The 11,570-nt window shown below is 59.8% G+C and overlaps 1 protein-coding gene across 3 annotated transcripts; it reads left to right on the top strand.

Moving 5' to 3' along the window:
* The first annotated feature begins 244 nt into the window (after window positions 1-244).
* Window positions 245-11,235, top strand: VANGL2 (VANGL planar cell polarity protein 2). Of its 3 annotated transcripts, none has more exons than XM_065748959.1 (9): window positions 245-344; window positions 4,517-4,652; window positions 6,026-6,289; window positions 6,371-6,491; window positions 7,910-8,517; window positions 8,901-9,037; window positions 9,299-9,434; window positions 9,719-9,950; window positions 10,208-11,235. In XM_065748959.1, the coding sequence occupies exons 3-9, from the start codon at window positions 6,219-6,221 to the stop codon at window positions 10,466-10,468; spliced, it is 1,566 nt and encodes a 521-aa protein (XP_065605031.1). In that variant the 5' UTR covers window positions 245-344; window positions 4,517-4,652; window positions 6,026-6,218; the 3' UTR covers window positions 10,469-11,235. The 3 variants fall into 3 exon arrangements, with proteins under 3 accessions (XP_065605031.1, XP_065605030.1, XP_065605032.1); XM_065748958.1 differs by having other exon boundaries at window positions 245-356; XM_065748960.1 differs by lacking the exon at window positions 245-344 and adding an exon at window positions 2,305-2,709.
* The last annotated feature ends 335 nt before the right edge of the window (window positions 11,236-11,570 follow it).

The following is an 11,570-nucleotide window of genomic DNA, read 5'->3' as shown; positions in this document are numbered from 1 at the left end:
CCCGGGGCTGCCTGAGACAATGACCCCCCCCCCCCGACGTGCCGAGCCCCGGAGGGGCGCCGGGAGCGCCGCGCGGAGACAATGGGCGGTGCGCACTGTGGGGGGAGCGGCCGGGAACAGCATCGACGCGGGCGGGGGCTGCGGGGCGGTGCGGGGCCGCCGGCGGGGCGGGAGCTGCCGGCCCGGGGCGCGGTGGGGCCGGAGAGTGAGGAACTGCGGGGCCGCTCCGCCGGGATTTGGGGCTTCCTCCGCCTCCTCCTCTTCCTCCTCCTTCCGCCGTCTCCTCCTCCGCCGCAGCCCCGGGATCCCGCGGCGCTCGGAGCGGGGGGGGGACGCGCACAAAGGTGCGGGGCGCGGTGAGTGCAGAGCGTGGGGCGGGGGCCGGGCCCGGGGGGGTGGGGGGCGGTGGAGCCGGGGCTCAGCGGTGCGCGGAGGGGCCGGGGGGCAGACGGGGAGACTTCCGTGGGCCGCGGCCCGGCGGGGGGAGGCGCTGCGGGGTGGGGAGGGGGCGCGAGGGGCAGCGCGGGGGATGCCCGGGCCCAGCCGGACTGGCGCTGAGGTTTTGCAGTGCAGTGATTGCGGATCTCATCCCTCCGTGCCGGAGCCCTTTGTGCTTCCCCGGAGCAAAGCGAGGCCCGGAGGTGGGCACGGGGATGGGGCCGGGATGGGGCGCGGAGCGGTGGGGTGGGGGCTGCCCGGCACCGCTCACCTGCTGGGACAGCACTGTTCGAGCCGGGCCCGGTCTGCTCCGGTGCTGTGAGCTCCGTGTCCCGTGTGGAGCTGAGATCTCAGGAACGGGAGCTCAGCCTCCCCACCCTCCCCCCCCCAACCCCCCAGGCCGTGCTGTAATCACCGAGGCGGAGGCTTAGAAAAAAGAATAACAAGAGAGAAGAATTAAATATTATCTTCACGGAGCCTCTGGGGACGACTGTTACTTAATCACAGCGGTTGGGATAGTGCTGGGACCGAGCTGGGCTCGGGGGCAGCCCCAGCAGGATGTGATCTGCACGCAGCTGGGTGCTGCCTTTGTGCTGGGGGAGAACTGGGTCGGGCCCGGGGGGGCCGTGGCAGAGGGCTTTGTGGGAGCTGCCTGGGATGCTGTGTGCCCATGGCTCCTGGCACTGTGGGATTTGGGGCAGCCCAGGCCCCTCTTGCTGTTCCATCAGCAGTGCCCATCATCCCTGTGGTGATTGGGGTCTTTGGGGCAACCCTGTGTTCGTGGTACCCACATGTTATTGGGTGATCTGGGAATGCTTCACAGCTTGTAGTGTTGGAGGAAAGCCATTCTGTCCTGGGGGATTCTCTGCTGGGAAAGGTTACCCCAGGAAGGGCACCGCTGGTGCTTGCTCCTCTGCCAGGGTCGCTTTGGCTGTTTGGGTGATAAGATGCAGTGTCTCGTTTGGATCCAATTACAGACAATGGGGATGGAGGGGACATGAGGAAAGGCAAAAGCTCGTCTCCTAGCATCAAGCATGGCTGAAGCATCCCCAGGTCTTCAGTCTGAGCTCATCTGAGATCTCAGCACTGTTCCTGTGGGCCAGCATGGCCAGTGGATGTTTTATGGCTTTATTGTGATTGTGTGGCTGGGATGCTGGGCAGGGCCCTGGATTAGCAAGAGCACGACTCTCCTCACCTGTCTGCCCCTCATGGAGCCATCACAGGGTGGCAGGATGGGGCTGGAGTCACTGCAAGGCCAAACCACAGCTCTACCACCCCCAGCCCTGCACTGCCTTTCCAGCTCGGAGCCGTGGACCCCGCCGTCTGCTCATTGCAGCCCTGCAGGATTTAGCATCGGGCACCTGGAATGGATTAAACAGAGCTAGAACACATCTCTAAGTGCACTTGTTTACACAGTGAGCATCGCTTTGGGTTAGGAACTGTCCTTTGTGACACTGCTGGGATGCTCTTGGAGAAGCAACGCCCCAAAACCTCAGTGTGGGACAGCGCACAGCCCTGCTTCACCCAAGCACAGCATGGACACCTGGGACCATTGTGACCGTGTGACTGTCACTCCGTGGGTATGGATGGAGCAGGAGCAGCACACAGTGATGCCCCAGGAGCTGCATGCCCTGCACTGAGCTGAGCACCACTGTGCTGTCCAGAGCACTGCAGCAGAGCGCTTCGTAGGGCAGGGAAGGGAGCAGCTCAATTAGGCTCCTCGATGCTGTCACGTTTTGCAATGCAAATGGCCTTCTCTTTGCAGCGAGCCCTCATGCAAATCCCGTGCTTTTGGTGCATTTTCTGGTTCTGCACCTGGCACAGCCCTTCTTACCTGCCAGCAGAGCTGCAGCAGGGAGACGGCTGTGCTTTGTCCGTTGCAGCACAGTGGGGATCCCCAAGTGCTCGCCGAGAGCCTCGGACGTTCCTGTGGACATTGTAACAATCCCGTGTGATCGTAATTAAAGCTGGCAGTTGGGGAAGGATATTAAACCTTCTGCATCCAAGCTGTCGCCGAGCAATTTGAGAAGCAGAATGGGACCCCATGGGGGAATTGGATTAAGCTGCTCGGTCTTCCCATGGGCCGTCTGCGCGTCCTACTGAAGCTGTCGGCCCACGGACCTCTTCCCACGTGGATGTTTGCAGAGTTCTCCGTGGGAGCGTGGTGGTGGCATCTCGGGGTGTTCAGGATCTGACAGAGCAGAGCAGCCCCTGCACAGGACTCCTTCCCAGCACGGAGCTCCCAGCAGCTGGAGGAGACGTGGCGAGGAGGTGCCGGGCTGGGTGCGGGGTGGGGAAGAGGGCTTTTATTTGTGCCACAGTGGGGAGATGCTGTGCCAAGTGGTCACCAGCTCCTGCCTGGTCCCCTCCATTTCTGCCTCCTTGCAGAGCACCCATGGAGCTTTCTGTGTTGTGCATTGCCTGTGGGTGTCTGGAAGCACCCTGCATATCAGGGATGCAACCACAGCCACCACTCCGTGCATGTCCCCATTGACTGCAGGGTGCAGGGGGGACAGTGGCAGCTGTCCCTGCTAGGAAGCATGGCAGTGGCTGCCCGGGGACAGTGCCAATTGTGCAAAGGCAGCAAGGTGTGGTGGAGCGAGCAGATGTGCTGGCTTGGCAGAGCTGCTGGTTTGGGGGCTGTGTTGGTTCAGTTTTGAGGCTGTGATGGGGCTGTGTTAGGTCTAGTTTTGGGGCTGTGCTGGAGGTTCAGCCTGTGCCTACCTGGCTCCGCACAGAGGGATGCTCGCTGTGCTGCTCTCTCTCTCACCAGGGACTGCCCAAAAGTCATGGTGTGGAGCAGGGCTGAGTGTCCTGAGGTTTTCTGCTTGTTTTCTGGTTGTGCCTCAGTGTTGCCTCAGTTTCCCTTGGCATCTCGTTGGGAGCATCAACAACAGTGGATCTGTATGCTGGAATCCAGGACCCCAGACCCCTAGTGTGATGCTGCCTGTTGCTTGACTCAGTTTCCCAATTGCATTGCTGCATCAAGGAGGGAAATGCTCACCCCTCTGTGCTTGTGTAGGTGCTCCCTACTGCTGCTTCTGCTCAGCTGCTCCAGTGGGAAGCAGAAATGCTTTGTCCCTCCAGCAAATGCCATCCCTGACTTTTGCAACACTCATTGTCTCCGTGATGCTTACGGTCCCGGTGGTGAATGGGGTGGGCAGAGTGCCCCATAACGTGGTTTTGCTCTGCCTTGCTGGGAAGAGGAAGAGCAGGTTTGCTTCTTGAGCTTTTCCCTGGAGCTATTTGAAATCAGAGAGCTTTCTCATACAGAAGCACTTGGATCTTTTGGGGACATTTGAATACAAGGGATGGTTGGTCCTGGAAATATATGGGCACAGGGGTGGGGAGGTGGCAGCTCCTTCTGTCCCCATATGCTGGGGGCCCTCAACTCCAGCCAAGCTCTGTGCACTTTGAAGCCACAATGCACTGCAGCCGCATCCCAAACGCCATCCAGTCTGGACTTGAAGATGTCAGGAGATGGCAAAGCCTCTTCTCCCCTGGGGAGTTTGTTCTAATAGTTAATCACCTCGCTATTAGAAAAGTGAGTTTTCCTCCTCATTTGCCTGTGTCTGGCTGCAGCTCTCAGCCCTTGGCGCTGCTTTGCTGGCGCAGGGGAGGGCAGAGCTGAGGAAACCATTTCCAGCTCCTCTACCTGTGCTGTCAAACCAGCTCTCCCCCCTTTACCAGGCGAACTTTTCTTTTTGAACAGCAATAATAATCATAAAAATTCCCTGTCCTGATCTTGGCTCCAGGAGGGATTGAGTCTAGATGGGACCAGAACCCATGGGTGATGCAAGAGGGGCTTTGCTCTTCTCTGGGTGGGTGGGGGGGTAGCAGGTTGGGTGCGAGCAGGGAGGAGACAGTGCTCAGTGGGCAGTGTGGGGCTGGGGGCAGTTCTGCAGCACAGTGAGCTGTGCTGTGAGACTGCTGGGATCAGTCCCCCAAGGCGAACCCGTCCCTCACTGGTGGCTGAGGAGATGACATGCTTGGGATGCTCGTGGTGAAGATCCAGTGGAAAGGACATGGTGGGACAGGGATCTTCCTTCCCTCCTGACCCCCTTCCTTTTTCCCCCAGCTCAGAGCCCGACGTGTGAGCAGTGCCCATGCCCCACTGCCCACCAGCTGGATGCCGTCCCCGTCGCACGCTGAGGATGCCCCACACGCCCCGGTGACCACTCAGACGGGGACAGCACCCGTCTGCAGCCCGGCTGGTGAGTCCTCCCTGTCCCCAAGTTGTCCCTAAGCCCTGCTGTTCCTCCAGCCCGCGGTGTCCAGCTCCTTAATGGCGCTAATGAATAGGGTTGGGGAAAAGCCCAGCCATGGCCCCCTGCGCCAAGCATTGTTCCTGCCAGAAACCCGATCCCGGCCTCCCAACAAAGCCCAGAAGAGGGGGGGTGCTCCAGGGGGCCAGGGGGGGGTCCCTTTCTCCCTGCCCCTTCCCCCATTCCTCGCTGGGGACGCTGGGACGAGCTCCTAGCCCCGCTGCCATCTCCTAGACAACCGACATGGGGGGGCTTTTGTTTCCATAGTGATAAATGTGTGAGCATCCAGCATCTGGGACAAAAGGGGGTCCTTGTCACCCCCCCCAGCCTTGCTTTTTTTTTTCCCCTCATCGACCCCATCTTCTTCTCTCTGAGGCCTCGGAAAAGAGGCCAAAAGACATTCAGGTTTTATTTGGTCAAAATAGCATTTCCCTGGTAACCTGCCCACCCAAACACAGGCAGCTCTGATGAGGGGGGAGGGGGGCTACCAGGAGGGGAGTCAGGATGCTTGTGGTCCCCTACCCTCTCATCAGGGATCCAGGAGAGGCAGGCAGGGGAATGTCGCCTCCCTGATGGGTTTGGGATGTCCCCCAGGGGTGTCACCATGGCCATCCCTCAGTCTGGGTCCCTTCCTTGCAGCAGATAGGGCATGAGCAGCACCCCAGCCCCTGAGCTGCACATTGTTTTTCCAGTCCAGTGGAGATACAGCCAAAATGAGCAGACGTAGGTGGGCACATCACACGCATCTGCACCTCTTTGTGTACAGGCACTTCCAACTCACACAGCTGCAGTCCCTTCCTTGTGCCCAGGGCCCCCGGTCTCGCTGTGTCCATGGGGCCGCACTGATTGGTGTGGGATGGCAGCTCCGTGCTGGGAACTTGTTTGGGCAGAGCCCCAGACTGTGAGTGGGGCTGGAGTCCGCGCCAAGCTGTTTGCTCCTCTTTTCTTTTTTCTTTTTTATTTTTATTTAAAGTTGGCTCCCACCCCGGGCACTCTCTTGGCAAATTAAAATAACGATTGTGATATTCATTAAAAGTGTAAATCACCCCGAAAGAGTGTGGTTCAAAGCTCACGGTACAGTATTGTTACTGAAGGGGGAGGTGGCAGTCGTGGAAGCAGCTTGGATCTAAAATGCAAGATGCCCCGGTGTGCCCCAAATTCCTCTATCCTCTCCCTGCTGAACTCCTATCTCATGGGGACTGCAGGCAAGTGCTGGCCCCATCACAGCAATGGGGTGCTTGCAGGCAGCAGCAGGAGTCCCAAGGTGCTGTTCCAGGGGCCGTGGTGGTGCCCTGACTCCGTTTGTGCCCCCCCCCCCGCAGGCGGCCGTTCCCATTTCTCTGAGCAGAGCCCAGCCCAGCATTCAAAATAGAGTCCCTCAAGGTGACAGTCGACTTCCTGAAGGTGCCCCTTGGGCTGAAGAAGCCCCCTCTGAAGGAGGCCGTGGCCATCCCGGGGCCAGGCAAAGCCAAGCCCCCCGGCGTGGAGCGACACAAGCCCCGGCGCACCGACAGCATGGACAATGAGTCGCAGTACTCGGGCTACTCCTACAAATCCGGGCACTCCCGCAGCTCCCGCAAGCACAGGTGAGGACTTGGTGTGTGCCTGAGGGTTGTTGGTCCCCAATCTGAACGTGCACCCATCCCGCTCCCTGCTTTGCCTTACAGGGACCGGCGGGACCGGCACCGCTCCAAGAGCCGGGATGGGAGCCGTGGGGACAAGTCAGTGACCATCCAGGCACCAGGAGAGCCCCTGCTGGACAACGAATCGACCCGGGGGGATGAGAGGGTGAGGATGGGGGGTCTGTGGCTTGAGGGTGCTAGGGCAGGGGGACATGTGGACGGAGATGGGGCTGCTGCATGAGCTGCCCTCCTGCTGCCCAGGGTAGAAAATGCCTTTGGGATCAACTCCCTTGGGATTGATGCTGTTGGGATCGGCTCCCTTGGGATCAGCTCACTCCAGATCCACTCCAGCTCTTTGCTCAGTGCCTGCAGGGCGATGCTGCTTGGCCCTGCCAAGCTTTAATAACCTCAGCTCCAGCCCTGGGAGGATCAAACAGTTGAGCGGGTTTGTGCAGCTGGGCGAGCTCCGCACTGGTGGTGCGAGACCTGCAGCCTCCAGAGGGCTGCTCCAGCCTGAGTTGTGCAGCAAAATCCCCCGACCCTGATCAGGGATGTTCTGCATGGACACAAAGCGTGCTCAGAGGGCTCCAAGCCAGGTGCCAGCTCCTCCACCCTCTCTGCTCCCCTCATCCCTCCAGAGAGCCCCTGCTGGAGGTGGTTTTGCTGTTCCAGTTTGGGATGATGCCTCTAGAGTCTGGAAAGTCCAGAAGGAAGATCGTAATTTTATCCTATACAATAGAACAATAGAAACCCCAGCTTTGGTCGTGCCATAGCAGAACAAGAGGATGGACAGACAGACAGACCAACCCTTGGTGTGTCAGAGCAATGTTTTCTGTGGCTGTGTAGTGACATCTTTTCCCTTTGCTGAAGCTCTGTGTTCTAAATGGGAAGGGATTGAAGCTCACGTCCACACCTGTGTGACTTCAGTGGAAAAAAGAGATGAATGGGCTCACGGCAGCTGCACTGCAGGACTGCCTCGCTGTGTTTGGGAAGGGATGTGCCAGCTGCTGGGATTTTACTGGTGAATTTGCAATGGAGGTTTTGCAGTAAATACTTCTGAAAAAAGCAACAGACAAACAAACAAAAAATACCAACAAGAGGCTTAAAATCTCAGGAAAAATGCTGCATTCTCCAGGAAGAGATGGGTACCCCAAAATGGACTCATGGCGAGCTGGCTCGTGGCCACCAGCACTGATCACCACCAATCTCGCCCTGCCCAGTGCTGGAGCCGACACGGAGGAGGCAGCAGCGGCCGTGTTGGGACGGGGCTGGGCATGTTGGCTCTGGCCCTGCTAATGAGGGGATTTGCCTGGAAACAGGATGCCTTCCACTTGCAGAGCCGCTTTCGGCCGCGTCGTGCACGTGGGGCGGAGAGGTGGAGCGTGGCACGGAGCCTCCAACGGGGATTTCCTGCAGGGCGCTGCCTGCAGCGCTGTCCCTCGGCCGCTCAATGGGGGTGATGGCTCCGGCCAGCACGCCGGGCTTGGAGGTCTGAGGTCGGGTGGGAGAGGGTGGGACACTAAGTTGCGTTGGGATCATGGCATGCTGCAACCTTTTTGCTTCATAATCCTCTCCCCTCTCCAGGATGACAACTGGGGCGAGACCACCACGGTGGTGACGGGGACGTCGGAGCACAGCATCTCGCACGATGACATCACACGCATCACCAAGGACATGGAGGACAGCGCGCACCTGGACTGCTCGCGGCACTTGGGTGTCGCGCTGGCCGGGGCTCTGGCCCTGCTCGCCTTCCTTACCCCACTCACCTTCATGTTGCTGCCCCAGCTGCTGTGGCGGGAGGAGCTGGAGCCCTGTGGGACGCCCTGCGAGGGGCTCTTCATCTCCGTGGCCTTCAAACTCCTCATCCTCCTGCTGGGCAGCTGGGCGCTCTTCTTCCGCCGCCCCAAGGCCTTCTTCCCGCGCGTCTTCGTCTTCCGCGCGCTGCTCATGGTGCTCGTCTTCCTCCTCGTCGTCTCCTACTGGCTCTTCTATGGTGTGCGCATCCTGGACTCGCGGGACCGCAACTACCAGGGCATCGTGCAGTACGCCGTGTCACTGGTGGACGCGCTGCTTTTCGTGCACTACCTGGCCGTGGTGCTGCTCGAGCTGCGCCAGCTCCAGCCCCAGTTCACACTCAAGGCCGTGCGCTCCACCGATGGGGCGAGCCGCTTCTACAACATCGGGCACCTCAGGTGTGGGGCCGTGGGGGTGGCAGTGTGTTTGGGTGGGCTCGGGCTGGGGGGTGCTTCTGCATTCCCACGCATCTTTGTGTGTGTGCGTCTACACGCATGCGTTGGTGAGCTCGCGTGTGCTTTCGTGTGCCCGTCTGCATTCGTGGGTATTTGTGCGTCTGCGTATGTGTTTGTGCACACGTGTGTGGTTGTGTGTGTGCCGTGTCCTGCTGCGCTCTGGCACTGCCTGATCAGAAGAGCTGTGAGTGCCTGGGTGTCCCTGCAGTGAGACCTGTGTCTGCCGTGCCAGCTTTGTTCCTCCCTCCTGTCCTTTCCCCGTGTGCCTGCCCTGGCGCAGTGCTAACCTGCTCTCTGTGCCCTGCGCATGCTGTGTCTCCCTGCAGCATCCAACGAGCGGCTGTCTGGATCCTGGAGAACTATTACCACGATTTCCCAGTCTACAATCCTGCCCTCCTCAACCTGCCAAAATCCGTCCTGTCCAAGAAAATGTCCGGGTTTAAAGTCTATTCCCTCGGCGAGGGTGAGCTCCCATTCCCTTGGCTTCTCCTCCTGTTCCCCTTCCTCCCATCCTGGTGTTTCCCCCCTGCAGGCTCCGACCCATGCTGGGCTCCCAGCCGGTCCCTCCAGATTTGTGTGCATTTGTCGCGGGCAAGCCGGGCGCCAGTTCCCAGCCCACAGCAGTACCGCCCTGCTGCAAGCAGGAGCACGTCAGGCGCGTCCATGGGATGGGGCTGTGCTGGCAGCACCGGGAGGGGGAACATCTCACCCTTTTTCTTTGCAGAAAACACCACCAACAACTCCACGGGGCAGTCCCGCGCTGTCATCGCCGCAGCTGCCCGTCGACGTGACAACAGCCATAATGAGTACTACTATGAGGAGGCAGAGCATGAGCGCAGGGTGCGGAAACGCCGCGCCAGGTAAGGGGATGTCAACAGGGAGCAGGCCATGGTGGGCTCTGAAGAACCATCCCTGGGGATCTAGGATGGAGAGGGCAAGCCTGGGTCTCCCTCAGGGTGCTGGGCCAGGAGCTGGAGCGGAGTGCTGATGCTGGGGTGAATTGCTTTGGGATTGATGCTGGGGTTTGGGTCTGGGTTGTGGAGTGGGGAGGTGCCTGGTGGTTTCCTTATGTTCCTGGGGACAGGGGCACATCTAAGTGGCTTTTGGAGATCTCCAAGGGGACAGCATGGGTGTTTCTTGGCAGGCTGGTGGTGGCAGTGGAAGAGGCCTTCACCCACATCAAGCGGCTGCAGGATGAGGACCAGAAGAACCCACGGGAGATCATGGACCCACGGGAGGCAGCTCAGGCCATCTTCGCCTCCATGGCAAGGGCCATGCAGAAGTACCTGCGCACCACCAAGCAGCAGCCCTACCACACCATGGAGAGCATCCTGCAGCACCTCGAGTTCTGCATCACCCACGACATGACGCCCAAGGTATGCAGAGTGGGATGGGGACCCCAGGGTGGGTTTGCCCAACCACATGAGAGCATCTCCCATCGTGGTGAGGGGTGGGAGTACGGTGCAGTGCTGTGCAGCCGGAAAAGCGGGTGTGACAGCAAGGGAGGGACGGATAGGGGCAGGTTCACAGCTGCTGGGAGGCTTTTCCTGCAGGACCTGCTGGGCAGCTCAGGGCTGTAAATAAGAAGTGTGAGCGGCACGAAGACGGTGTTCACACGTCTGTCCTCCTGCAGGCGTTTTTGGAGCGGTACCTGAGTGCTGGGCCCACCATCCAATACCACAAGGACCGCTGGCTGGCCAAGCAGTGGACGCTAGTCAGCGAGGAACCGGTGACCAACGGCCTGAAGGACGGGGTGGTCTTTGTGCTGAAGCGCCACGACTTCAGCCTGGTGGTCAGCGCCAAGAAGATCCCTTTCTTCAAGCTCTCGGAGGAGTTTGTGGACCCCAAGTCGCACAAGTTTGTCATGAGGCTGCAGTCTGAGACCTCCGTGTGAGCACAGAGTGCTGTGCAGGGGCTCCAGGGGCCCATGGGTGCTGCAGGTCCCTGAGCAGTGCCTGCACCAAGCCCCATCCCCAGCACGAGGCCACTCGGTGCCCGTCCCCACCCTCCCACACTCAGCTCCCTGCAGCTGTCCCCAGGAGGCACTGCCAGCACAGCACAGTGTCACAGGCGGACGAGCAGCATCTCTCAGTGCCATCCCCCAAGGGCTGACCCTCAGCTGAGTTCTGTGCACCAATGGCCTCGCTCGTGGCCGGGCCTGAAGTGGCTCTTGAGCCTTCCTCTTCTGCTGCGACCGCTGCATCTCTGGTCTTAAACCACCACCCCGTGTCTGGGCTGGTTGGTAATAATGACACTTTGGGAATATTTTGCAAAACCCCTGTGATCTGAGGCTGCTATGGAACTCTCCCTCCCTCCACCTGCCCCTGGCTACTTTCTGCATGGAGCTCCCCACAGAAGCAGGAGGAGATCTGATGATGAAGCTGAGAAACATCCCAGTGGTGTGGGTGCCTCTGCCCACCCCCAACTCCCAGAAGCCCTTACTTAGGGCTCTTGCCTTGTTTTCCCGTGCCGATGCGTGCTGGCTGCCAGAACCACAGGATCTCTGAGATTGGAAAAGTTCATTGAGTTCAGCCGCCCACCATCACCACCAGTGCTCATCTCTGAGCCTCACCAAGCTGGTGGGGCTGGTAAGGGGCTGCAGGATTTGGGGTGCAACACCCCATGGGTTGCAGTGGGGCAGCCCAAAGCACCTCCAGGCCCTGGTGCACCTCCAGCCCCACAGGGCTTCTTCATGGGGACCAAGCTCTGTGGGGTCCTTGGTTCCTGCCCCCTGGAGGTGGTGATGTGGTGGCCCTGGGGGTGTGGAGCAGGGGGACCCCAATGCTCAGGGCTGCACCACAACTTCTGCCTTCCCTTGGCTCTCTGAGGGCTCCTAATACCTCATAGGGGTTCTTGTATTCTTTATCCTGTTTTCCATGTTGTGGGGGGGTAACCTTAAGCTGGGTTTGGGCTTCTTAGGCCTAGAGAGGGCTGCCAAACCTCATCACTGTGACACACACATCCCCTCCCCTGAGGGGCTGGGGGCTTCCCAGTAA

The sequence above is a fragment of the Cyrtonyx montezumae genome, unplaced genomic scaffold (assembly GCF_038088225.1).
Source record: "Cyrtonyx montezumae isolate F1298 unplaced genomic scaffold, pur_monq_1.0 scaffold_57, whole genome shotgun sequence".
In the NCBI taxonomy this organism is placed as follows: Eukaryota; Metazoa; Chordata; class Aves; order Galliformes; family Odontophoridae; genus Cyrtonyx; species Cyrtonyx montezumae.
This window is presented reverse-complemented; position numbering and strand designations above follow the sequence as displayed.